This window comes from Phyllostomus discolor, chromosome 5, assembly GCF_004126475.2.
Source record: "Phyllostomus discolor isolate MPI-MPIP mPhyDis1 chromosome 5, mPhyDis1.pri.v3, whole genome shotgun sequence".
In the NCBI taxonomy this organism is placed as follows: domain Eukaryota; kingdom Metazoa; phylum Chordata; class Mammalia; order Chiroptera; family Phyllostomidae; genus Phyllostomus; species Phyllostomus discolor.
In genome coordinates, this window is record NC_040907.2 from 6883924 (window position 1) to 6910654 (window position 26731).

Genomic DNA, 26731 nt, shown 5'->3' on the forward strand with positions numbered 1-26731 from the left:
CCCAGTCTCTTAGAGAGGGAGGAGGGAGAATGTTCAGGAACTGGAGACAGGAAACAAAGAGAGCCTCGCGCCCTCTAGGGGCTGGGCAGGGACACTGCAAGACAAGAGGAAATGACCATGATGGAAAGAGGGTCTTAGGGGGTGTACAGGGCAAGGAAACTCCAAGGGGGCCTGACCGGGATGGCTGGAGCTGGGCTAACCAGGGGTGCTGGTGAGGGGTGGGGTGTGGGCCAGGGCTGGGGTGTGGCCTGGTGGGAGCCAGGACACTCTGTCCTCACCCCTCAGATCTCGTGTGATCCAACAGGCCGCTGGCTGTGGGGTGACCAAGGACACTACTGCCCCCCTGGCTTTGCCCTGGAGCCCATGGAGCTGACACCTGATGCCAGCCACAAGGAGAATGTGCCCCCCAGGCCTGCGACCCCGCTGAGGCCAGGCAAGAGGCTTAGTGGGTCTGGGTTGGAGGTGGCAGGAGCCGGGTCCCAAACAGGCCAACCCAGGGCCTTGCCGATTCCAGAGATTAGCTGTACTGGGCCAGAGGCTTCTCGGCCTGGGGCCCAGGGGGAGGTCAGGAAGTCAGGGAGGGAGGTCAGGAAGAAGGTCCGGCTGGGGCCCAGGGGGAGGAGGGGCTCCCACAGGCCAGTCTGTGCCAGGGATGGTGGCCTGGAGAACCTCCAAGCTCAGGTGCCTAGAGCTTCAAGAAGGCCGCAGGGTGGGTGCAGCCAAGGGCAGATGCAGCCCAGAACAAATTCAGATTGTGCGTCACATGCCAGTTTCTTTGTGTTCTAGCTGTGTGCCTGTGGGCAGGTTGCTTAACCTCTCTGAGCTTTAGTTCCTACTTACAAACTTGTATGGCCCACACTATATTTGCCAGGCCTTCCCAGGCATGGCGCCAGCTCCCAGGAGGCCCAGTCTCCGGTGGGATGGCCTTGGGGGCGGGGGGCAGTCAGAGGGAGGGCTCCAAGGCCCACCCCTGGGTCCCCAGAGCAGCTCACTCGGAGCTGTGTGACAGGCTGGGTGTTGCTTTCATCCCCAGCTGCTGCCTGCTCCCTGTCACCTCTTTGCTCAAGCTGGAAATCAGCTTAATTTCCCTCCCCCTCTTCTAAGCCTCCGCCTCCACAGCAGATCCGAGTCTGTCTCCTCTCTACCCTCTCTGCCACCCCTGACCCCAGCCCCGTCACCTCTCGCCTGGGACCCTCCACAGCCTACTGTCCTCTGACCCTGCCCTGCCCCTGCTCCAAGCGGCCAGGCGCAGTCAGACCGTGTCACGGCTCTCGCTCAAGGCCCCCAGGCTCTCGCTGCCCACTGACTTGCAGAGCCAGGCAGACCGCCAAGTCCCAGCTTCCTGCTGCCTGGGGCCCTGTCCATCCCTGGCTCTGGGACCTAACAGGCCCCCACTGTCCCACTTGAGCACTGAGTTCGCCCACCCTCAGGGCATGACTGTCTCTACTCTCTTTAGAGCCACGGAGACTCCTGGTGACACAGAGCCCTGGCCGGTGGGCGCCCAGGGGCCAGGCTGAGAGGGGAGGGCCTGCCACCGCACCCTCCCCTGGCTCGGTGCTTCGCCAGGAGCCCTGCGGAGTCCAGAGCAACCTGGCCAGCCCCCTCCCCCGCCTGGGCCTTGCCCCAAAGGCCACGACTGGTCCTAACTGGCTCATCAACTCACGCTTCCAGCAGCAGAGCAACCTGCAGCCCCTGCGCAGCCTCCCCCAGGGGGCAGCGCAAGCCTCAGCCGTCCAGCAGAGTAACCTGGGCCTCGGGGAGGCCAGCCTGGCCGAGTGTGGAATTCGCAGCAGCCCCCATCTTTGGTCGGAGCCTCCAGAAAGCTTCTGGCCTCACAGAATGCCCCTGAGAAGTCCCCTACCCCAAGGGCCACAGGCTCGCCCATCCTCCACCCGGAAGCAGTCCCGGCTGCTGCCCATAGACACCCCACGTCTGGACTTCAGCCCCACTGAGCACTATGCCCCTGTCGATGGGCACACACAGCCAGGCCCCAGCTCCCAGGGTGGCCTGGGGAGCTGGGCCTCTGGGCTCATGGGGGAACCCCTTACCCTGGAAGACCTGGCTGTCCCTGCCAAGAGCCAGGCTCGGGCCCCATCCCAGGCTGCCATGTCCCAGCTGCTGGCCTTCCTGCAATGCCTGGAGCACAAGGTGGCCCGCCTCAGGTGCCGGAGGACCCAGGAACCCCCAGTCCCTTTGCAGCAAGAGCCCTGGACCGGTGATGGCCAGGGCCTCCCTGCTGGCCCCCAGCCCTACCAGCCTGTTTTTGCTTCCTGGGACAAGAGGAAGAAGCACCCCCACGGTTTCAGGGGAGCTGTGAATTTCCCAGGGACACCCAGGGCCCAGCTTGGTCCCTCAGACTCTCAGGCAGGCAGCAAGCCCGAATCGCCACCACCAGAGACCCCTGCGGAGGTGCTCACTAGGGATTCCTCAGCTCCCAGCAGGGCGCCCTTCCTGCCTGTGCCCTAAGGCAAGGAGAGAGGCCGCATACGGCAGGGAGCAGAAGGGGGGCCCCCTGCTCCCTCAAGGGGTGGGCCGCAGAGAGGCCAGACTCTGCTCTTCCACCTTCTCCAGAGCAGCCAGGGGTGTCCTCCCTGGGCAGGAAGGAGGGGTGGAGGCCCCCAGGGAGCAGGTCAGCGGGGAGACTTCCTGTCTGCCCGCCCCAGCCCCGGCCGGAGGTGCCCTGCAGGTAGAGGCCAGAGGAGTCTGGGAGCGGGCCTGTGGGCAGTTCCAGGGGGCTGTGGCCTCTCCTGGGCATTCCCACCACCCTGTCACACCCCGCTCCCTCAGAAAGGGTGGCCTCCGGAGGGCGGGGTGTCCTGTCCTGCTTGCTGCTCGGGCCTGAGAGCTGCCTTGTCCTTTTGTTTTCCAAGAACAAAGCCCGAAACGTGGTGAGCCTGGAGTGGGAGACAGCCCGGTGAGTTCCTGGCTGCGGGCCGGGACAGCTCCTCTCCCATTTGCCTGGGCGGAGGGACACTAGGGCCTGACGGAGATGCGTCCCTGATGGCAGATCCACACTGGCCTTAAGGGGGAGGAGCTTCTTCCTCCACACTGTCCCTGCTGGGAACCACAGGGGGCTCCAGGGCCGCAGGGACGGGACAGGCACGTGGGAACTGCCGTTTCTGCGAATTGTCACTGTGGGAAGGGCCACAGGGGTGGGGTGGGGGCGCTGCTGCCCAGCCCCCAGACGCCCCCCTGGGCTGAGGGGCAGGCCCACCTGCCGACCAGCCCTGGTGCACCCCCAGCCGGCAGCTGCTGTCCAGATGTTTCAGAGCTTGGCGGCACTCAGTGCAGGACCACAGCTGCTGCACTGGGCACCGTGGCTCCTGGAGGCCCAGCTGGAGGCGGTGTGGAGTCAACACACAAGGACTGGGCTGGCCCGGAGCTTCCAGAAGGTCGGGAGCCTCCCGGCTGGGTCATGGGGAGGTGGTGAAATGCCGGAGTGTCTGGGGAGGAGCTTCTTCTGGGCACAGATTAGCCCTTCTGAGTGATCTGAAGTACAGTGGACCGTGAGTGGACGGTGGTCAGCCCAGATGCCTGAACCAGCTCTGCCTCCGTTCAAATCCTGCCTCCACTACTTTCTTTCACACTCTTTGGCTGTGTGGCCGTGGGCGAGTTACTTAACCTCTCTGTGCCTTAGTCTTGTAGCTCTAAGATGGAATAGTCATAGCACATCACACTCCTTAGGGTTGTCGAGAGGCTAAATAAATAAAGGGACTCCAAACTCTGCCTGGCCCACAGCTAGCACTACCATATCAGCGGTTGCTATTTTTTACTAGTGGTTTGGGGCCAGGCCCGGGGGGGAATTCCTGTGTTCCTCCCTCCTTGGGAAAGGGGTGCTGTGGGAGGACCCAGCTCCAGGTTTGGCCTCCCAAGGAAAGCCCTGCCCTCTTGGGCTCCCTCTCTCCGTTCATTTGTGCATCTCCAGAGTGGCAGGGCAGCCCAGTGGCTAAGCCCACAGGCCGTGGAGTCTGATGGATGTGCTTGGGCCCTGTGCCTGCCCCTCCCTGGGGCTCCCTCTCCGGGCACATCTGAGGCCGCAGCTCACTTCCCTTTTCCCCTTCTCTCATGGTCCAGGAGAGAAGGCTGACTCGGCAGCAGAAACAAGAGCAGCCCTGCCTCCAGGCCGGGCCAGCACCCCCGCCCTCTGGGGGAGGCCCCTCGGGAAGGAAGCCAGCGGTGGACCCTGCCCAGAGGAGCAGGTAGCTGGGGACACCTTGGGTCGCCCAGTGTGGCTTGGGCGGTGCTGGCAGCCTTCCCCCCTGGTCCCACATTCCCCCTCCCCAGCAAGAGAACGGGATGCACACAGCAGCTGCGGGCAAAGATTTGCACAAACGGATGTCCACCACAGCGTCGTGTGTCCTTGCAAAGACTGCAAAACAGCCTGCGTGCCCCGTGGTGAGGAAACCATGGCTTCACCGTGTGGCGGCTGCTTGGCAACTGTTCGGCGTGGTGTTTATGAAGGCAAGGGTGCCCTCCCTCTCCTTCCCTTTATCTTCCATTTCCATACCTTTGATGTTTATTTCTAACCATGACAGTCCTGTACGCTTGATTTGAAAAAACATCCAGTATCATTGGAAATGTTTTCCCCTCCGCACATATCCTCCTTCCTGGAAGTATTTTCATGGGCACGTGTGTAAATTATTTTTTCTAAGATTTTATTTATTTATTTTCAGAAAGGGGAAGGGAGGGAGAAAGAAAAACATCAATGTGCGGTTGCTGGGGACCTGGCCCGCAACCCAGGCATGTGCCCTGACTAGGAATCGAACCTGCAACGCTTTGGTTCGCAGGCCGAGCTCAATCCACTGAGCTATCCCAGCCAGGGCCCATTTGTGTAGAATTTGATGACAAGGAACAATAGTTAAGCATAAATAAGTAGTATCTAAGATATTTTCTCTGTGCACCTAAAACAGTGCTTAAAAAAAAAAGGACCAGAAGGAAAAAATACTAAAATGTTCCACATTGAGTGTTAAGTGAAGGACTTAACATTACTGAGTTGTCCGCTTGGAAGTGGTTAAAATGATACATTTACATTATGTGTATCTTGCCACTCTTAAACATAAGAATAAGAAAATATTTCATCCCTCAGCCCCCCAAAACCCACAGTGCAAATAGTGCTTATCTCTGGAACAGCGGGGTTAAAGTCTGCTATTTATTTCACTTCCTCAGTTTTCCACTACTGTGATGTATTGTTCTTAATTGTTTTCAAAACTGTTTAAAATAATGATTTAAACAATATCTATTTTACTACATGTTCATTGTAAAAAAATGCAAATAGTGTTGGAGAGAATGAAGCCAAAGCAGAACCCCCTCCCCAAATCCCTCGTGTATAATCGGGGGCGAGTGAGCTGCCTGTGTCACAGGTGTGCACAGGTAACCAGGTTCTTAGTGATCGAGGACAAAGAATTGAACCGAACACACAAAGTTTATAGCATAAAGAAAGAGGGAAGATTTATTAAGTGATAGTACACTCCACAGGACACAGGAGTGGGCCAGCTCTGAGCAGAGAAAAAGAGGGCACGTGGGCTGGGGGATTCTATTCTTATAGGGCAGAAGCCCCCTTGCTCATCTTTGGCGGGCTTTTCCTGCGCAGGTACCAGGAGTTGGATTTCAAAGCTACTGCGCATGTGTGGTTTCCTATGATTTTCTTGATTGGCTACTGGAGAAGGGAGTCCCACGATGTTATTTCATTATAATGATATTATAATGAATCAGGGGTAGCGCGCAGGCGCATTCTATGATTCAGAGTTATCCCAGTAAACAGGAACAACCTGTCTTAGGGGGTCTTTGTCATGTATAGAGGTTTTCTACCTCAGCCCTGCGGGGGGCCTCTGGAGCTTCCTTCCTGACTATCTCCTGCCTCAACTTCCCCCTGAGAGACATGGTTCTCAAAAATCTTTTTGGGGTTGTTGAAGGATGAAGATCCGTCTTCCATAGCTGCTTCAGGCTTAGATTGGACAGTAGACCCTGCCTATTGAGAACCACGGAACTCTCGCCCTATTCTATCTAGAGGTTGAAGAGGAATTCCTGAGGCCACCGCGGATGCTGTATGTTGGTCAGCTTCGACATCGTTCTCAGGGATTGGTTGGAAACCTTGGAGCGTCATCAGTTTGACGTGGAACTGCTTAAGTCTAGAAGAAACAAATTTAACAAGTAAATTAAATAAGCAAGGCCCTAAAAGTAGTAAAACCAGCAGTGTTATTAAGGGCCCTAAGAAGGGTAATAACCATGTTAAGCCAGGGAACCATGAGGTCAGGGCTTCTTTAATCCCTTGGCCCTGTTGATTATACTTATGTAGCCATTCTGCCTGTTCATAAATTTTCTTTATGTTAGTTTCGATCATTCCAGAGTTATTTACATAGGTGCAGCAGGTTTTATTGATAACAGCACATACCCCTCCTTGTTCTGCTAGAAGATAGTCAAGGGCAAGGCGGTTATCCATGACTACATTTGCCAATGAGTCTACTGATCTTGAGAGTCCAGCTAGAGTACCAGCAGTATCTTTGGAGACTTCTTCTATAATCTTAGTGAGTTCCTTTAGAGTGGCCTCATGATAGGCGAAGCCTCCCCAGGGGGCTGCAGCGGCTATAGTGGCAGCAGCTCCAGCCACTACTAGACCAAAAGCTCGTTTTTTTCTGCTGAGAGATGGACTCCCAGGACCCATGGTTATATTTATAACGGTAAGGTCTTGGGGTGCCAAGGTCCCTAAGGTGCAGTCACCCCCATGTTTAGAGTTGCTGAGATGAGTATAAGCAATAGCTTCTTGAAATTCTGAATGATCCGTTAGCCAGTTATTGGGAGTCCCACATAGCCAGACGAGCCCCGGGGGTGCTGCAATAACTGTGGCATTAGTGGAGTTATATTTGTTAAGGAGGGCATATGGCAAGGGGGAAAGGCAGTCCTTAAAAGGGCCTAAGTTATTTCTCTGATCTTTCCCACCTGCAGGAGGTGGTAGAAATTTTGCTAATACTCCTTGAAGAGATTGGTTTAATTTCCAAGTAACACATTTAGAAGTATCGTTTGTATCTGCATTGTGAGTTTTGTCAAAGCAACAATGGGTACTATTAGGAATACAGTTAGAATCATAATTTGGGTAGCATACTATATGTGACCAATTTAATGGTTTGAAAATTTCTTCCTCAGAAAGATTCTCTAGAAAGCTGGAACTTGAAAGAGAAGCCAGGGCTTGAAATGGGTCGATGGCCCTTGTATGAGTATTATTATAACATGGGGTACATCCCATTGTACTGTTGCACTTAAGAGAGGTGCTGGAGTAATTAAATGGCTTTAATTCTAGTGGGGTTATACGGAAACACAAAGGAGGATTTCGCTCCCATCTGACTCTTAAAGAAAAAGAGGAACGCGTGTAATTGGCGGAGGAATTCAAAGCACTGATTAAGGATTCATTAGCTATTGGGTAGGCTTTTATATGAGTATTGTATCTGGAAGGAGTTTCCGGGTTAGGATGACATATCCAACATTGGGCCAGGTTTTCTCCTGCTGCTAAGGTCCGAGAAGCATTCACTAGAAAATTTTCATCCCATTCCGTTATACAGGGTGCAGGCAAGTAGAGAATGGTTAATAGAAATAACAAAGACATTTTCATTTTAGACAATCCACCCAGATATGATTCTACCCAGAAGGAATTGAGCAAGCCTTTATATGAAGCAGAGGACCAGTACGAATAGGAAATTTTCGAGAAGTGCAACTATCCAGAATAATGGTGATTTCAGTGCACTGTTATTAGTTATTACTTATCTTTTTAGGGCTTCTTCTTTTTGAACAGGAACCTGAGGTCCTCCAGTGGCTCGCAGGTATAGTCTGGGCTTTGGGTCTCCAGCTGGTCCTGAGTCAGATTGGGATCCGTGGGGGCTAGTTTTACCCTGGAAATATGAACCCAACTATCGACCCCTAAGAGTTTCACAGCCATAGGGGTACTAAGGGCTACCTGGTAAGGCCCTTTCCATTTAGGGTTGAGTTGGTCTGCTGGTGATCCCTCCTTCCAGGTTTTAAGGAGTACCCAGTCTCCCGGAGATATGGCAGTTTGAAAATTCCCTTTCGGAGCTGGTAAAACTTTATTTCCATATTCCTGTAAAGCTTTCTGCACTTGTCCTAAGTTTATTATATACTTAATTGCTTGATGGGTTTCTGTATCGAATATCAGATCTAGAGTTAAAAAGGGCCGGGCATACAACATTTCAAATGGACTGAGTTTAGTATTGGCCTTAGGGGAGCCCCTAATTCTCATGAGGGCTATAGGTAGTAACTTAGCCCAGTTTTCAGAAGTTTCTTGGCAAAGTTTTGCTAATGTCCTTTTTAAAGTTTGATTTGCTCGTTCTACCTTTCCAGAGGACTGTGGTCTCCAAGCAGAGTGAAGATAATATTTTATGCCTAGAGCTTCAGAAACTGCTTGAGTGATCTTAGAAGTGAAGGATGGCCCATTATCACTTTGTAGGGATCGTGGAAGACCAAACCTGGGTATTATTTCCTTTAGGAGAGCCTTTACTACTTCTGTGGCCTTCTCTGTCCTTGTCGGAAAGGCCTCAATCCATCCAGTAAAGGTATCTACCAGGACTAGTAAGTATTTGTATCCTTTACAAGGAGGCATTTTGGTAAAATCAATCTGCCAGTCCTCTCCAGGATAGGTCCCTCTTCGCTGAATAGGTTCTATCAGCGGGGGCAGGGATGGTTTTTGCCCAGGATTGTTATAGGCACAAAGAGTACAAGCCTGGCAAATATTCTTTATGGTAGTAGCTATTCCCCTACCTATGAATAATTTGTTAACCATTGTCATTGTAGCATCCCTTCCAAGGTGGAAGGAGTCATGCAAAGCCTTTAAGAACTTCCACTGGGAGGCTTGAGGAAGGAAGAGCCTCTGGCCGATATATATCCAGGGTCCTTCATGGACACCTCCTTGTTCCAAAGCCCAAGATATTTCCTCAGATGTATAGTTGGGCTTGATATCTGAGACATTTACAGGGGGGAATAAAGCCATTTGTCTATCAGTCCCTAGCGCTGCTTTCTTTGCTTCTTGGTCTGCTCTCCTATTTCCCTGAGAGATATGGGACATATCTTTTTGGTGGCCTTTGCAATGCATAACTGCCACTTGCTTAGGGAGCCTAACTGCTTCCAATAAATTTAAGATTTCTGGTCCATGTTTAATAGGGGAATTCTTAGCGGTGAGGAGCCCTCTTTCTTTCCATATGGCAGCGTGAGCATGCAGAACAAGGAAGGCATATTTGGAGTCTGTATAGATATTGACCCTTCTTCCTTGTCCTAGGATGAGAGCTCGGGTAAGGGCTATAATTTCAGCCTTTTGGGCCGAGGTTGAGGATGGAAGGGCCTGTGCCTCAATAGTGTTATATAAACTAACTACTGCATATCCTGCTTTTCTCTGCCCATTCTGTACAAAGCTGCTCCCATCAGTGAACCACTCATCATCAGGGTTTTCTAAGGGCTGGTCTAATAAGTCAGTCCTGCTCGATTGAGTAAGACTAATAATGTCTGAGCAGGAATGGATCAAATCTGGGGACGATTCTGTAGGCATTAAGGAGGCTGGGTTTAGGGTGTTACAGGTCTTTATAGTTACTTCAGGATTGTCTAGAAGAAGGGCCTGATATTTGGTCAGTCTATTTCCTGTTAGCCAGAGGTGCCCTTTCATTTCTAACACCCCTTGTACCTGATGTGGAGTTAAGACTTCTAACTTCTGCCCGAGAGTTAGTTTACTAGCTTCCTCGGTTAGCATGGCTGTGGCTGCAACTGCTCTTAGGCACGGAGGCCACCCAGCTGCTACAGTGTCCAGTTTTTTTGAGAAATATGCAACTGGTTGAGGTTCATTCCCTAGTCGTTGGACTAAGACCCCTAAAGCTATCCCTTGCTTCTCTGCTATGTATAGAGAGAAAGGCTTACTTAAGTTGGGGATGCCTAAGGCTGGGGCTTCGATTAGAGCCTGCTTGATTTTATTAAAAGCCTGATCACATTCTTTTTCCCATATAATGGGTTCAGTGTCTGGCCCCTTAGTGGCTTCATACAGAGGTTTGGCGATTAGCCCAAAGTTGGGGATCCAAATCCTACAGAATCCTGCCATTCCTAAGAAGGAGCGAAGCTGCTGTTTAGTAGCAGGTGGAGTTAATTCAGTAATCGCTTTAATTCTCTCCTGTGATAATTGCCTACATCCAGGAGTCAAAATATACCCTAAGTAATTTACTTTTTGTTTGGTAATCTGAGCCTTTTTCTTTGATACCCGATATCCTCTTTCAGCTAGGAAATTCAGAGTCTGGATGGTATTTTGATCAGAAGCCTCCTTGGAGGGGCTGCAGATTAGTATGTCGTCTACATATTGTAAAATGGCCCCTCCTTCTAGCTGTAAATCTCTAAGATCCTTTTCTAATACCCTAGCAAAGAGATGAGGACTGTCCCTAAACCCTTGTGGCAATACAGTCCAAGTATATTGCTGATGTATCATCGTCTTTGGATCAGTCCACTCAAAAGCAAATAAATACTGAGAGTCAGGATGCAAAGGGATGCAGAAGAAGGCATCTTTCAAATCTAATACTGAATACCACCGAGCATCATCTGGTATCTGCGAGAGCAAGGTGTAAGGGTTAGCTACTATTGGATGTAAAGGGACTACTGCTTCATTGACTAACCTTAGATCCTGGACTAGCCTGTATTCTCCTGTAGGTTTCATCACTGGTAAGATGGGAGTGTTGCAAGGAGACTGACAAGGGACTATGAGCCCATGTTGTATAAATTTAGTTATGATGGGCTGTAAGCCCTCCAAAGCTTCTTGTTTAATAGGATACTGCTTCCTGTGAGGGTAATCTGACCTGGGTTTTAACTGGATTTTAACCGGTAATGCAGTCTTTGCTCTTCCAGGAATTCCTGACTCCCAAACTAGTGGGTTTACTGCATCCAGAACTGAACTTGGGATTTCTTCCTGATTTTGAATACTACTGATTATCATCACCTTACTTAACTCAAATGGCACTTCAGGGAACAACAAGATAGTTCCCATCCGAGCTAAAAGGTCCCGGCCTAACAGAGGAATAGGGCACTGAGGAACAATTAAAAAGGAGTGTTTGAATATTCGACTCTCAAATTGGCAAGTGATAGGGAATGTATAGAAATATGCCTTAGGATTTCCTTCGACCCCCATTACTTTAGTTGATTTGGAGGAAAGAGGTCCAGAGTAAGAGTTAAGGACAGAGTAAGTGGCCCCTGTATCAACAAGAAAGTTGATTTTCTTACCTGCCACATCTAGAGTTACCCGGGGCTCCTCGGTAGAGATGGGAATATGAGTATTCCCTGGGGCCGACCTGTTCCCCGGGCACCTTCAGTCCTCAAGAGTAGCCATGGCCTTGGGAGATGACCCCTTTCCACTATGGGAACGGGGGCAGTCTACCTTCCAGTGCCAGGGATCAGAACTGAAGTTCTTGCATAGAGGACAGGGCCTCGGAGGTGGCTGAGTGCAGTTTTTTGACCAGTGTCCAGGGCGCTTGCACTTATAACAGGTCTGATCCTTTTGCCCCTGATTCTTTTGAGGCCTCCCCGAGCTCCCCTGATGGGGCTGGTTTCCGCCAATGGCACTACTAAAGGCTAGTGCAAGGAGCTCTGCTTGCTTCTCTCTTTCCTTCTTTCCCTGTTTTCTTTCCTCCAAATCCCTATTGTTAAAGACTGAAAAGGCTGTATCCATGAGCTGATCTAAGGGGGTCTGCGGGCCCATTTGTAATTTCTGAAGCTTCCTGCGAATATCAGGGGCAGATTGACTTATAAAATGCTGTCCTATCAAGATTCGACCCTCTGGGGATGAAGGGTCCAAGTTTGTATATTTTTGGAAGGCTTCCACTAGTCTGTTTCTGAAGAGAGCTGGGTTCTCTTCCTTGCCCTGAAAGATTTCCCTAACCTTTTCGTAATTCACAGGTTTCTTGATGCAGTTTCTCATTCCTGCCAGTAAGCAATCTATCATTGCATCCCTACTCCGGATCCCTGCCTGAGTATTGTATCCCCAGTCAGGTTCCTGGTCCGGGACAGCTTGGGCAGCTGGCTGGTTAGTGCCAGGGTTCTGGGTATGCAGCTGATCTGCATACTTACGGGCCTCCTCCCAGATCCGCTGTTTCTCATCTGGGGAACAGCAGGTGGTCAGAATTATGTACAAATCCCTCCACGACATACTAAATGCTAGAGTAAGAGTCTGGAAATTACTAGTGAAACGTGAAGGATCCTCTGAAAAACTCCCAAGCCTGTCTTTACATTGTTGTAAATCAGTTATAGAGAATGGCACTTGTACCCTTATAGCACCTTCAGGGCCTGCTACCTCCCTCAAGGGTAGGAGTGCAGGAGTGGTAGGGAGATAAGAAGCGCCACTTCTAGTATGTCCTGCAGGGCTGGGTTTTTCCTCAGCTGGTGGCTTTAGGTTGTTTATAGCATAGGGTGGTGGAGAGGTCGCTCCCTCTAAGGTAGGGGCAGAGACTCCAGAACTCTGGGGTTCCCTTAATCTCCCTTGAGAGACAGGTGGGGAGCTAAGGAGAGTATCTTCTAATTGATCAACACTTGGGCCTATAGGTTTTGTCAGGGTGGGGCTGGAGCAAAACGAGGGATCTCGGTACAGAGCCATAAATGCCTGTATGTAAGGAACTTCAGACCATTTGCCTTCCCTCCGGCAGAATAGATCTAGCTGTAGGATAGTATTATAATTTTTGCTCCCATTCTCAGGCCATATTTCTCCATCCCCTAATTTATATTGGGGCCAAACTGTGTTACAAAAGAAAACTAATCTCTTCTTTTTTAAATTTTTGGGGTCAAATTTATCCCAGTTGCTAAGAATGCAACCCAATGGTGATTTGGAAGGGATGGAAGATGTAGTTCCCATCTCGACTGCGGTGATCCTAAGAGAGAAGGAAAAGAAACACAAAGATACTCCTTTGCAGACTAGAGGCGTCCCTCTCTTTGCTGCCCTTAGGAGATTCCTAGTGGGCCATGGGCGTCCCCTGGGATCCCACCGAACTACCAGACGTCTCTGGCGAAAGAGATTCTAGTGAGAGAGATACTCCTTTGCAATCGAGAGGCGTCCCCCTTTTCTTGCCTCAGGAGCTTCCTAGTGGGCCACAGGGCGTCCCCTGGGATCCCACCGAACTACCAGACGTCTCTGGCAAAAGAAATCCTAGTGAGTGTCGGCCGACAGAAATCTAAAAGACTTGAGAGAATCACCACAGTCTACTTTTGTCTCTAACTATTGGGAAGGAACCAGTCCTGCATTCTTGAGCAATTGCCTATAATCCCAACAATCCCAGACTCTACCCTTGTGGCCCTAGTACATTTCCATTTCTGTATTCTTCATCTATGGGGACCCTCATTTTCCTGTAGGCTTTAAGATCTGGGGCAAAGGAAGTGTGTTACTAGAAAAATAATTTCTGGCCTTGTAAACCATTCAAGAAGCACCAACATGATCTTATTATAAAATGACTCTTTTCTAGATCACAAAGAAGACCCTTAAATATCCTATGTAATTTTCCAGAGCTTTAAGAAATTGTACCTGCGTCTGAAGTCTCGCAGAAGGGACCTCAAGAGATGTCTAAAACACCACCCTTTATACTGGAGGCGGATCTCATAGAGGGACAATGGACTGAGAGGGGAAATTAAAATACCCTTATAGGAACAAGTAAACCACCTTAGATTCCCAAATTCAATTAATTAGGTAAGAGTGGCTCTACGCAGCCATTTAGTAACCAGCGACCAGCAGGCACCTGTTGTGTGGTTCTGAGCGATGTTGCTGCTTACAATGAGAGTATACACGTGGCAAAGATGGGAGTGGCTCATTCCTGCAACTGTACTTAGCGCTAGCCTGTCAATGACCCCAAGGTAGATATCCTAGTACAAAGACAGCAGGAGCCCTTCATACATAAAAGGCAAGTGGGGTATGAGTGAAGGCATAAAGACCAGAAGTCAGTTGAGGAGGAAAAGCATAAAAGACTATCTGTGGGCCTGATGAGGAGACTGCAAAAGGAAGCCATAGCGCAGGTGAGGTGGTGACTGATATCCCGCATGGAAGGTCCGACTATGCCTATTGGGGGAGTGGCCGCGGGGTGGGGCAGTGTTTTGTGCTTTCCACAGTGTGCCTGACCGTTGTGCGGACATTTTCTTGTACCTGGCGGGGACTAAGGCTAACCCCGTTCCGCATCCAAGTTATCCTATCACAGGAGTCTTCAAGCGGCGGGCGCCCTTGTGGCTTTTAACTGCCCGACCTGTGCCCGCAAATTAGCGGCCGACCTTCCATCACGGAACATCATAGTCACCGAAACAGAATAGGTGATAACGGAAAAGGGCATCCCAGGTGTCAGAGCAGCAAAGAAGGCTTACCACTCCGGTGTCTTCTCCTAGGCTGGCTCGCCAAAAACTGTCACAGGTGTGCACAGGTAACCAGGTTCTTAGTGATCGAGGACAAAGAATTGAACCGAACACACAAAGTTTATAGCATAAAGAAAGAGGGAAGATTTATTAAGTGATAGTACACTCCACAGGACACAGGAGTGGGCCAGCTCTGAGCAGAGAAAAAGAGGGCACGTGGGCTGGGGGATTCTATTCTTATAGGGCAGAAGCCCCCTTGCTCATCTTTGGCGGGCTTTTCCTGCGCAGGTACCAGGAGTTGGATTTCAAAGCTACTGCGCATGTGTGGTTTCCTATGATTTTCTTGATTGGCTACTGGAGAAGGGAGTCCCACGATGTTATTTCATTATAATGATATTATAATGAATCAGGGGTAGCGCGCAGGCGCATTCTATGATTCAGAGTTATCCCAGTAAACAGGAACAACCTGTCTTAGGGGGTCTTTGTCATGTATAGAGGTTTTCTACCTCAGCCCTGCGGGGGGCCTCTGGAGCTTCCTTCCTGACTATCTCCTGCCTCACCTGGAACAGACCTGGGGAGGCCGGTGCCCCTTCGCTCCTGCAGGCCGGCAGCATCGCCCCGGGCTGGGTAGGGCAGGTTGCATCGTGTGCCCTTCCTTGGCCCTGGGCATCAGTTTCTCCCTGCGTAACTTTCCTTTCAGTCCGGGGGGTCTGAAGGAGGAGGCTGGAGCCTGGCCAGTCCCATTGCCTTCTGGGCCGAGACCAGATGGAGGAGACGGGACAGCTCAGATCCTGCAGGCCCTGCAGCAACTGGCTGGTGAGAGGCGGGGCCTGGGGAAGGGGGGCACGCAGAGCTGAGCAGAGCTGATGGGGGTCCTGAGTGAACAAGTGTTTACTGAGCATCTGCTCTGGCAACTTCCCAGACACCTCTCGGCGACCTTGGCAAGACATTGTGCCCCTTTCACTGCTGGGGAGGAGCTGGGGCACGGAGAAATGGAGTGCCCAGTTCGAGGACACACAGTACGAGGTTTATGTGCCGTTGACACTGGCACGGGCCCAGCAGAAGCTTGAGCGTTAGACCTGGAACGGCCCTGAGACGTCATTCACTCCCAGGAGACTGCAGTCCAGAGCAGAGGAGCCCATGGCCGAATGGCCAAAAGCCACACAGCTGGGTGCCCCGGGTGTCCCTGGCCCTCCTGGCCCAGATCCTTCCCTCCACTCACTCTCTAGCCTCTCCCTTTACAGCCTTCCTCCTGTGGGGCAGTGGGAAGGAATAGGCCAGGCAGGAGCAGAAGGGGGCCCAGAGAGAGACCTCCCGGGCCATGCGGAGCACTCGGAGCACGGGAAGGGCCCCCCAGGCCTGGAGTTCTCCCGCTGCAGATACAGCCTGGTGGCCCCACTGGATCCCCAGCATCAGAGAGCCTGGCTCCGAAGGTAGGCGGAAATGGGGGGGGGCGGGGCGGGGTCCCTTTCCCCAAGGCGGAGGCAGAGGCAGCAGCTGGGAGGCGCCCTTTGAGTTCTGGACGCCTCGTCTTCAGAGACAAAGATGAAAGCGAGAGACGAAGGCAGCTGCCGAGCACCGAGAGCCTAAGACCACCCAGGAGCTGGGTTAGTGCTACGTAAAGCACACTGCCACTCGTCGTCTGCCTCACGTGGAGCCCGTGGCCAGGCTGGGGGACAGACAGGAAGTCAGCGGTCACGCCGGGACGGGCGTGTGCAAACAGCACCTGAGTTTAGTACTGTGAAGGGAAGGAACACAGATCTGTAAGAGTTTTTTTTTCTTTGTTAACTCTTTAATTATGGGACATTTTTATCTCACACGGAAGTAAAGAAGGCGGCACAAACACCTGTGTAAAGCACCCAGCTTCCAGAAAATCACCTCCTGGGAAACCTTGTTTCAAAGGCACCCCAACTGCTTCCCCCTCTGTGTTATTTTGAGGCAAATGCTCACCATCTCTTTTTTTAAAAAAGATTTATTTATTTATTTTTAGAGAGGGAAGGGAGGGAGAGAGGGAGCGAGACATCGATGTACAAGAAAAACATGGATCAAACGTGGGTTGGTTGCCTCTCACATGCCCCCAACCAGGGATACAGTCCGCAACCCAAGAATGTGCCCTGGCCAGGAATCAAACTGACGACCTTTTGGTTTGTAAGCCGGCACCCAGTCCTCTGAGCCACACTAGCCAGGGCCTAGCCAGGGCCTAGCCAGGGCCTAGCCAGGGCTTAGCCATCTCGTTTCAACAACATAACCACAAGGCCATGCTCACACAAGGAATTAATGAACAATAATTCCTTAATGCCAGCAACTGTCTGATCAGCCTTCGAGTTCCCAGTTGCTTTACAAGCCCCTACCTTGTTACAGTTTGTTTGAATCAGGCGCTTAACACAGTGCACATGTTGTAATTGGTTGATGAGTCATTGAAGTTTTTGTAAGCTATGGGCTCCCCTGGATTTGTTTTTTCCTTGCGATTTACCTGTTGAAGAAACCACGCTGCTTGTCCCGTGGTTTCCGGCTGTCCGCATTTTGCTGATTGCAGCCCCGTGGTAGAGTTTTCTATGAGAACTATTTTTTAAATATATTTTATTGTTTATGCTATTACAGTTGTCCCATTTCCCCTCCTTCGTTCCCCTCCCTGCTGCACACCCCCTCCCACCCACATTTCCCCCTTTAGTTCATGTCCATGTGTCATAAGTTCTTTAGCTTCTACATTTCCCATACTATTCTTGCCCTCCCCCGTCTATTTTCTCCCTACCATCTATGCTACTTATTCCCCGTATCTTTCCCCCCCTCTCCTCCTCCCACTCCCCTGTTGCTAACCCTCCATGTGATCTCCATTTCTGTGGTTCCTTTTCTGTTCTAGTTGTTTGCTTAGTGTGCTTTTGTTTTAGGTGTGATTGTTAATAACTGTGAGTTTGCTGTCTTTTTACTGTTCATATTTTCTGTCTTCTTTTTCTTAGATAAGTCCCTTTAATGTTTCATATAATAAGGGCTTGGTGATGATGAACTCCTTTAACTTGACCTTATCTGGGAAGCACTTTATCTGCCCTTCCATTCTAAATGAAAGCTTTGCTGGATAGAGCAATCTTGGATGTAGGTCCTTGCCTTTCATGACTTGGAATACTTCTTTCCAGCCCTTTTTTGCCTGTAAGGTCTCTTTTGAGAAATCAGCTGACAGTCTGATGGAAACTCTTTTATAGGTAACTATCCCCTTATCTCTTGCTGCTTCTAGTAGCGATAGAAAGAAAACTGGGTCTCAAATCAATGGAGTGGACCAGAAGGAAGAAAAAACATACAATCAGAAAAGAATGAAGAAATAAGAATTCAAACAAAAAATGAGGAGAGGCTTAGGAACCTCCAGGACATCTTGAAACGTTCCAACATCCAAATTATAGGGGTACCAGAAGGAGAAGAGGAAGAGCAACAAGTGGAAAACTTGTTTGAACAAATAACAAAGGAGAACTTCCCCAATCTGGCAAAGGAAATAGACTTCCAGGAAGTCCAGGAAGCTCAGAGAGTCCCAAAGACGTGGGACCCAAGGAGGAACACACCAAGGCACATCATCATTACATTACCCAAGATTAAAATGAAGGAGAAATTTCTATGAGAACTTTCTAAAAAATATTTTATTTATTTTTAGAGATGGTAAGGGAGGGGGAAAGAGAGAGAAAGAAACATTGATGTGTGGTTGCCTCTCATGTGGCCCCCACTGGGGACCTGGCCCACAACCCAGGCACGTGCCCTGACTAGGAATCGAACCTGCAATGCTTTGGCTCACAGCCCGAGCTCAATCCACTGAGCTACGCCAGCCAGGGATCTGTGAGAACTTTTAACAGAGGGAGCTGACGTCAACCAGAGCTCAGCAGAGGTGCGAAGATGAAAGGTGGACTAGGGGAGGGAGGTGGATGAGAGGGAACAGCACGTGCAAAAAGGACCGTGACGGCAAAGTGCAGAAAACTCAAAAAGAAGGGCGGTCGAGGGGCAGCCCTGTCAGCCCGGGGTTGGGGTGCCGGGGGCGGGAAAGGTGTGTGGCAGACCTTGCAGGCCTGGGGAGGAGCTGCTTGTTATCATCCATGCAAGGGGGCTGGCTGCCACTGGAGGATGTTAACGGGGGAGTACAACGGTTTGCTTTGAGATTTGAAAAATTCACCCTTGTTCCCCGAGTAGGAACTGAGTGGAGGGGCCCAGGGTGGATGCGGGCGGCCTGGTAGGAGGCAGCTGAGGCCATCCTGGCGCCCCGAGGTGGTGGCCTCGGGTCCTCACAGCAGCCCCGTTTTACAGATGAGGGAGCTGAGGCCGAGAGGCGAAGTGGCTTCCCCCAATAGTGAGTCTGGCGCAGGGCAGGCGGCTGCGGCTGCTGCCTTCATGGTGAGCGCCTGCGCGTCCTCTCGGCTCCCCCAGGTGTTTCGGGGCCTGGCGGCGGGTGGTGAAGAGAGGCGCCCAGGACCCGGATCACCTGGCTGACCGCCCCACGGGAGCCCCGAGGGTGTGCCTGAAACGGCAGATGAGGGTGACGCGTCTGCGGGCCTCGGGTGGGCGAAGGTGACTCAGCTGTCCCTCTGCGGGCAGAAGGCCGGTGAGCAAACAGCACCCCCTCCCACCCCAGCAAGCAGCGTCACTTAAGCTCCTTCTGCCGGAAGGGGGCGGGGCATGTTGAATATGGATCGTTGCAATGGGAAGTGATGGGATTGGGACCTTTCTCAGGGGAGCAGCCTGGGAGGGTTCAGGAGGGGTCCCCGGCATGGGTCGGCCTTGGCTGGATCTCATCCCCGTGGTGAGCTCCTCTAAGCAAGACACTTGGTTCATCTTCCACCAGGAAGGGATATGGTCCCTGCTGGCAGAGTGAGCGGGGCCTGTGACGGGGCACCAAGGGGGAAGGAGGGCCAGGCCCATCAGGGAGACCCAGGGAAGTCCCAGTCCTCCCGCACAAGGTTCAACAACAACAGGGCCCCCACAGGGCACGGCCAGGGCAGCATGGACACTGGTCCCCAGGTTCATGTCCCCACTTCCATTCCCCGGCTGTGTGGACTTTAAACAAACTACTCATCCCGAGTCTCACAGGGGGATTGTGGGATCCTGTGAGGTAATCCACCCATGTGCCTGGCTCAGAACCCAGCTCCTAGAAGGGTTATTGTTCATCTGCCTCCTTCTCCTCCTCACCTGGCTTTCAGGAGTCACAGGTCTGAGCACCAAGTCATGGGACCCTCAGATCCCAGCACAGGAGGTGGGGGGCCCCTGGGGGGCGTTTTAGAGGTGCCCCTTTACACGGAGACCTCATACCAGTGGGCTGGGGAGGGCACTCGTTGCTCTGGAAGCTCACGTGCTACCCACAGGAAATAGCTGCTTCGCCACCCAGGTGTCCGGTTGCCCAGGAGGTCTGGCCCAGTGCTGCCAGAACTCTAGTTTTTAAAGAAAAGCTGGAGATCTAGATTTTTATGAAATTCTCAAGATTCCTAAACATCACCAGGCAATTTTTTAAAAACCAACAACTATGAGTCGGGTGGGCCTGGTCACCTGTAGGGCACCTGTATACCAAAGCACTTTGACCCAGACAGTTAGGGTGGCCTCGTCTGTTTCCACTTGGGTAGAGGGCCAAGGGCCAGCTAAGCAGGGGCCCACGGGCACCCAGGGCCCAGGGGTGAGGCCAGGAAGAGCACCCAGCATCTCCCTGGCCACAGGGCAGCAGTGCCTACGTGAACAGTAGCGGAGGTGGGTGCGGGTTCGAGTCCAGGGCCTGTGAAGAGCTGTGTTCCAGAGCTGGCTGCGAGCAGCAGCTCAGCGGAGACACGGGGGGCCCGGCCAGAGCAGCTCCTACTGCAGAGGTGGGTGGGGGAGCTCAGGATGGGGAGGGGGAGGCGGAGGGTCATCCCCACCCCTGGGAAAAGCAGGGAGAGAGCCCAGGGGTTGGATGGGAGGCTGGGTTGCCTCTGCAGCTCTAGGGGAGCCCAGGCTGGAGGCCTGGGACCTGGAAAATGGCAGGGGGTGGAGAGCGTGAAGGGAGACCCCGCCTGGAGCTGCAGAGCCTGGCCCTCCCGGCCAGGTCAGAGTTAAGACACGAACCCCTCAGACCTCCACCCTCACCTGTGTCCCAACACCGCGTGCTGTCTGAGGGGTTGGCTCAGGGGAGCTCTGTCTACAGGCGCCAAAGAGGATGCAGTCTCAGATAGAGACGTTCTGGTGAAACGTGCACATAGTTCGTTCCTGCACATTTAAAAGCAGCCAGCACAGGCCCTGTTTGGGCAGCTCACTTGGTTGGAGCGTTGTCCCAATACGCCAAGGTTGCAGGTTCAATCCCCTGTCAGGGCACATACAGGAACCAACCAATGAATGCGTAAATAAGTAGAATAACAAATCCATGTTTCTCTCGCTCTCAAACAAACAAACAAAGCAGAGGCCACAGGTGACGCGTCCTCCTGCTGTTCAGTGACAGATTTGCAGGTGTTCACACTGTCCCCACAGTTGCGCTCCACTGCCCACAGAGCGGCTGACCTGTGCTTTCACATCTAAGGGCTGTGGACATGTCCCCTCACTGACCTCCTGCCTGGGAACAGGCTTGTGAGGGGAGGCAGGGGCGGCTGTCCGCCAGTGGATCTGGGACTTGAACCCTCACCCGCTGGGTTCCCTCTCTCCTGAGCCGGGGCCTCAAATGAAAGCCGGTGCTCTCCCCCCTACACGTCAGTCCCTACATTTTTAAGGCTCAGGGCTGTCTATGAAACCGTGTGTAACCTATAAGACTTTGTGGGGAAATTATGGGTGTAATTTTGAACAAATATGACATTTTTTAAGAGAGAGGGAAAGGGCCTGGCTGGTGTGGCTCAGTGGGCTGAGCACCAGCCTGCAAACCAAAGGGTCGCCAGTGTGATTCCCAGCCAGGGCATGGGCCTGGGTTGCGGGCCAGGTTCCCAGTGTGGGGGGCATGGGAGAGGCAACCACATGTTGATGTTTCTCTCCCTCTTTCTCCCTCCTTTCCCTTCTCTCTAAAAATAAATAAAATCTTTTTTTAAAAAAAGAAAGAGGGGAAGGGAGAAAGAAAGGGAGAGAAACATTAATTGGCCACACATGCCCCTAATGGGGTCCTGAGCCTATAACCAGGAGTCCCACGGGACTATGCCCAGCCAGCTGAGCCACACTGGCCAGGGCTGAGTAAACGTTGACTTTGACTGTGGCAGCCACTGGACCCCTCCTCTGCTCGTTTGGCAGCCGCTTCCAAGCTGGTGCGGATCTGCAAGGAGCTCAGGGATGCCCCCGGCCCGGTGTTGGGTCTTCCAGGATGGACCGAGGAGAAGGGCGTGGGGGGCCGCATTCACCCCGTGGTGGGAAGCCCGAGTGGCCGCAGCCTGGACACGGGGGCACGGCACCGCCTGGACCTCCGTTGCTCGCTGGAGAAGCTACATGCTGGGTGGCCAGGCAGAGAGGCAGCTGAGGAGGACCCGGGCCCCGCAGGCCATTGTAGCATGGCCAGTGGCCCTGGGCCAGCGCCTTGAGGCCCACCAGCAGGCAGAAGAGAGAGCTCGGGCCCAGGCCTGTGTGGCCCTGTGCTGGACACTGTGGGTGCCTGAGTCCCACCTACGTCAGCTCAGCCAGGCCCACCCTGCCCAGAAGCTGAATGCCAGGTGGGTGCCCGTGGCCCGAGGGGCAGCCTCTCACTGTGCTTCCAGCTTGGGCCTCAAGCTTGTCTGGGACAGGGGTAGCGGGTATTTGGTGGCTGCTGCCAGGGCTCAGGACACTAAGGGTGATAGGGAGAGGTGGTCCTGGTCATTGTCCTTAGTACTGGGGTCAGATCCCGGCTCTGCACCCCCCAGCTGTGTGACCCCTCCTGGGCGAGTCCGACTTTAAAGATTGAAGGAAGATAACAGCCTGTTGTGCAGGAGGGCCCAGAGATTGGAGATAATGAATGCAAACGTTCAGCTGGGAGCTGGGGCCAGACGCGGGAGACAGCAGCTGCTCAATAAAGCAGTTCCCGGGAGGAAAGGAGAGGCAGAGTGTCCCTGGCTGGCGGAGCCGTCCTTTCTCTGAACAGGATGCTTGTGCCTGTTGTGTGCGACTGTGCGGCTCTCCATGCCCATTTCAGCCTGTTTTCTCCAGCAGAGGGTGGGGGGTTGGGGGCAGGGGAGCAGGGCTGGGGCTTTGCCTGCAGGCCTTATACCAAAGGGCACTGGCAGGGCTGGGAAGGGCTCCCTGCAGCTGCCACAGCGCCCCAGAGCCCTCAGGGCCTTGGGTGTGGGCTTCTCCCTCTCCCCCAGGGTCCTAGAGGCCTCGGCTCAGTCAGCCTCCCAGGGTCGTGTGCAGTGGGTCGCCATCACTCAGTCCCAGCAGTCTGGGCACAGGCACCCACTGGGCCCAGTGGCGGACAGCGCTGCTCAGAGTGTGGCCAGCACAGCCCATCCCAGGCCCAGGGCCGAGCTCAGGCACTGGCCCAGACTGGCCAGCAGAGGACACCGCAGCCCCAGGGAAGCAGGTGAGGTGGGGCCCAGGTGCAGCAGGAGGTCCAAGAATGAGAGGAGGGCCCGTGGCCTCAGAACCAGCCTGTTGTGGCCCGCGGTGGCCAGCATGGCTGGAAGCTTCTGCGGGGGCCCCACAGCCTTGTGGACAGCACCCCTGCCTCGTTCTCAGCCCCCGGGCTCTGGAAGCAGCCGACTCCGGTCCATCAGCAGACAGCTACTGGGCGCCTACCGCGTGCCAGCCCGGCTCAGCTCTGCTGCACAGGCAGATGGCACCGAGTCTCATGACACGTCATGGTGCAGTCTAGCAGCGGGACAGGAACACCAGGACAGCACCACTTTTTTACACTGGAAAAATGAAGCATGCTCATCGCAGAAAAATCAGAAAACATAAATGAAAAGTTTTCTCTGATGACATTCTCTCCCCGAAGCGAACGGCCAGCCGCTGCAGACCAGACGCAGTCAGCTCTGAGACTAGCAAATGGCGGCAGAAGCGTGACGGCCCCGCGGGAGGGAAGAGGCCACAGCGGGAGCCAGGCACAGGCGGCGGTGACAGTGCACGGCGGTCCCGGGACACGTCACCACGGTGCTCACAGCCTCCGGGCCTGGCCGGGCCACGTCGTGTTCCTGCAAATGAACTGGCATCGTCAAGGGTCCTGCTTCAGGATGCCAGGAAGTGCTAATGGACTCCAGAGCATTGAAGAAAAAAAAGATTTTTTTTTTAACGGAACGGCCAGGGAGCAGCTTTGGTCTTTGCAGAACCCACGTCATCAGTGTGGGGCTGTGGCAACCGCAGACTCTGGGGCCTCGGGACCTCTCATTTCCAGATCTGTGTCGCAAGATGGTTCTGCTTTCAGAGCATGTTTACAAACACTTTCATGCTATTCCTGTCGGCAAAGGCGGGCGGGGCTCCCACTTATGATGGGTAAACCGAGGCTTGTAGAAACTGGGTCAGTGCTGGGAATGGGAACTAGGGTGCTGAGAGTTCCAGGCCCCCCTCCCTCCCACGTGATCCCACGCGCCCAGGCCGCCCTCGCCCCACGTCTGGTACTGTGCCGACTCGTGGCGGCACTGAGTCCCCTGGAGAGCCCAGCGCCTGTGTGCACGGTAGCGGGGAGGGGGCGTGGGCCCTGGAGTCGGACCACTCCTGACAGGTGGGGCCTCAGGCAAGTGGCTAAGCTTTTGTGAAGCTTCCGTGGGAGAGCCATGACTGCCTCACAGGCCGTACCTGGCACAGGTGCGTTCTCACCGAGGGGCAGCTATCGCCGACCCACCCTGATGCTGGAGTCTCCGGCCACCTGGGAGGATGCGGGGAGAGGTGGTGGTGCGTGTCGACGGTCGCACTCCCCGTGGGCACCTTCTCCATCTCTGGGAGTCTCAGGGTTCACGGGCGGAGGTGCGGTCCCATGAGCTATCCCACGTGGGCCCACCCAAGTAGGAGACCCTGCTCCTGGGGTGGGGGGTAAGGGCAGGGCAGGCAAGGAATCCTGCCGGGTCACCTGGGCCCCAGGAGGGCCACGCCCGTTGGGTTGAGGTTTTCCTCTCTGGCTCTTCCCTCAGACCCGCAGCCGCAGGCCACAGGGCGCGGAGCCCAGGCTGGCCGGCCCCACAGGCCCCCACAGCGTCACAGCCTTGGTGGACAGAGGGAGAGCAGAGAGATGCCCTGGGCTCGGAGTAGGTAGACCGGCCTCTGGGGAAGTGGGACTTCTGAACCGCAGGGTCACAGGGCCACAAGGGCCTGGGAGCGAGCCCCGGCTCCTCGGAAGATTCCTCCCGTGTACCTACTGTATATTTCCCCCCTCCCTCCTCTGGGGGAGTTCAGCTGCTTTCAGAAAACAGCACATCCTGCCCCGCCCCCCCCCCCCCCCCCCCCCCCGTCAGTTCTTGGGGGGGCAGCAGCGAGGGCCTGGGGGCTGGGCGGATGTGGTGGAAGCGGGGGCACAACGCTTACCTCAGCCCCTCCTCTCACCCTGCCGCGTGCGCTCCACTTCCAGGAGCGGACTCCAGGGGAGTCTGCCCTCCTGAACGAGAGTGTTAGCATTGCCAAACTCAGTCCCCCCTCCAGGCGACAGTGCCGTCCAGCTCTGGACGCAGTGGCCTGGGCTGACCCACTGGGCCCAGGGCCAGCCCCCTGCGGGACCGGGAGGGGACTGGAGCTCTGAGGCCAGCACCCTCCCTCACAGGCGAAGGCCAGAGGGTTAGAGGCGGCTGGGGTGAGCAGCTGCGTGGAGAGCGTGGGGTGGGGGGCCCCGGGCCGAGGGGCTTGCCTGAGTGCAGACAGCACTGGGCCTCTCCGGCCAGGGCTCATCCCTGCAGGATCCCGGAGGAGTGGGCCCAAGGCCAGAGCCTGGCCTGTTTGGAAGGGGTCACAGTGCCCGACTGTCAGGACACACACAGGGCCTCTCCCCCTGGGCCCCCGGGAGGAGATGCCTGTGACACTGGCACTGGGAGGCACTGCTCCGCCAGTTGCAGGGCTCCCAGCAGGCCAGGGGCCCGGCAGCGACATGGCAGCTCAGGGTAGAAGCTCAGGGGGGCAGAGGAGCTGGTGCGGTCACAGGTGAGCGGGGCGGCCCCAGCCTCACTCTGGTTTCCCATCCCATTGCATCCTCAGTCCGAACCCTTAGAGTGCGGTCTTTTCAAAGTAAGATCTTTGGACCGACTCGGTCTGAAACCCGGGGCCAGGCCCAGGAATCTGCATTGTTCACACACCGCAGACAACACCACCCCCCCGGTCATATTCCCTTCATCGCCGTGCCACAGCGGGGCTGGGGGCCACGGGGAGCACGGGTGCCGAGGCAGCAGCGGGCCCAGCTTGGGGCCTTCTCACCCGCTGTCCCCACAGCTCAGGCCGTGGCACCTGGGAGGGGCCTGGCGAACGTGGTGGCGGCGGGTCGTGCAGCTGCAGGTGGCTCAGTGACTCCAGCAGCAAGACAATGGCTGGGCCCTTTCTCAGACACAAGTGGGGCAGCCCCCACCCCCAGCAGGCCCTTCCAAAACCGGTGCCACACCTGGACATTGCTGAGCTCAGGCCCTCTCCTCTCGCCACCCCGGGACCCCTTCTTTTACAAGGGAGCAGGGGTCAGTTTGGCTGGGGAAAGCTGCTCGGATTCTGGAGCCCTTAATATGGCTGGTGGCCACGTGGCCAGCCCTGTCCTGCCCATCACTCAGACTGGGAAGAGGCTCGGCCTGCGGCACAGCTGCCGCACACGCGGCCTGACCGGCTGTGCAGGGTATGGTCCCCAAGTGTCCCTTCCCTGACCGCTCTGGGCACGGCTGCCAGATCACCGGTTGGGTCTAGTCGGAACCTATGCATTTGACCTGGGGCAGGGTTGGCTGCCTACCCCCCTGGGGTGGAAGGAGGGACCTTACTCCCTCAAGGCTCAGAAGGAGCTGGGCACAGGCGTGAGCCTGGCACACACCACCCAGGCCTGGGAGGGAGCTGAGTAACCCTTCCTGCCCCTCCCTGACTCCAGGCCTTTGAGAAGTGGCACCGGAACCAGGCCACCAGGGGCCTGCGGAGAGGAGCCACCAGCAAGCAGCCTGACACCCCTGAGGGAGGTGGGCGTCGGGAGCCCCAGGAGTGGGCTGGCAGCGGCCCGAGCCCCTGCGTGTGGTGGTCTTGAGGTGGAGGAGGGGCCCAGCGGCAGCTGTGACTTATTTCCTTGGAAAGAACATCCGAACGGAGCCCATCGCTTCTGGCCTTTCCGCTAAGATCGAGTGCGGAGGAGCCGAGCACAGCCTCCCCGGGGAGGAACTGCGCCCCACTGTCCCAGGAGTGCAGGCTCTCAGGGGGCCACAGGGCACGCGCCCCCCAGCCTGGTGCCGGAGAGGGGAGCGCTGGGGCTCCGGATGATGCCACAACTTCCCGGGGAGCGGTGCCAGGCAGACAGACTCCAGGGTGGGGTGCGCAGAGGCGGAGACAAGCCCTGCTCAAGCAAACCTCACCTTTG

The 26731-nt window shown here is 54.5% G+C and overlaps 1 protein-coding gene across 1 annotated transcript; it reads left to right on the forward strand.

Moving 5' to 3' along the window:
• The first annotated feature begins 296 nt into the window (after positions 1–296).
• C5H1orf167 (chromosome 5 C1orf167 homolog) lies at positions 297–26672 on the forward strand. Its single transcript, XM_036025110.1, is given in 14 exon segments — positions 297–445; positions 1457–2457; positions 3243–3392; positions 4075–4202; positions 15044–15155; positions 15620–15731; positions 15734–15776; positions 18742–18875; positions 18878–18916; positions 20019–20123; positions 20126–20331; positions 21541–22146; positions 26255–26308; positions 26310–26672. Coding segments are annotated over 14 exon segments (2955 nt in total). The 5' UTR covers positions 297–363; the 3' UTR covers positions 26493–26672.
• The last annotated feature ends 59 nt before the right edge of the window (positions 26673–26731 follow it).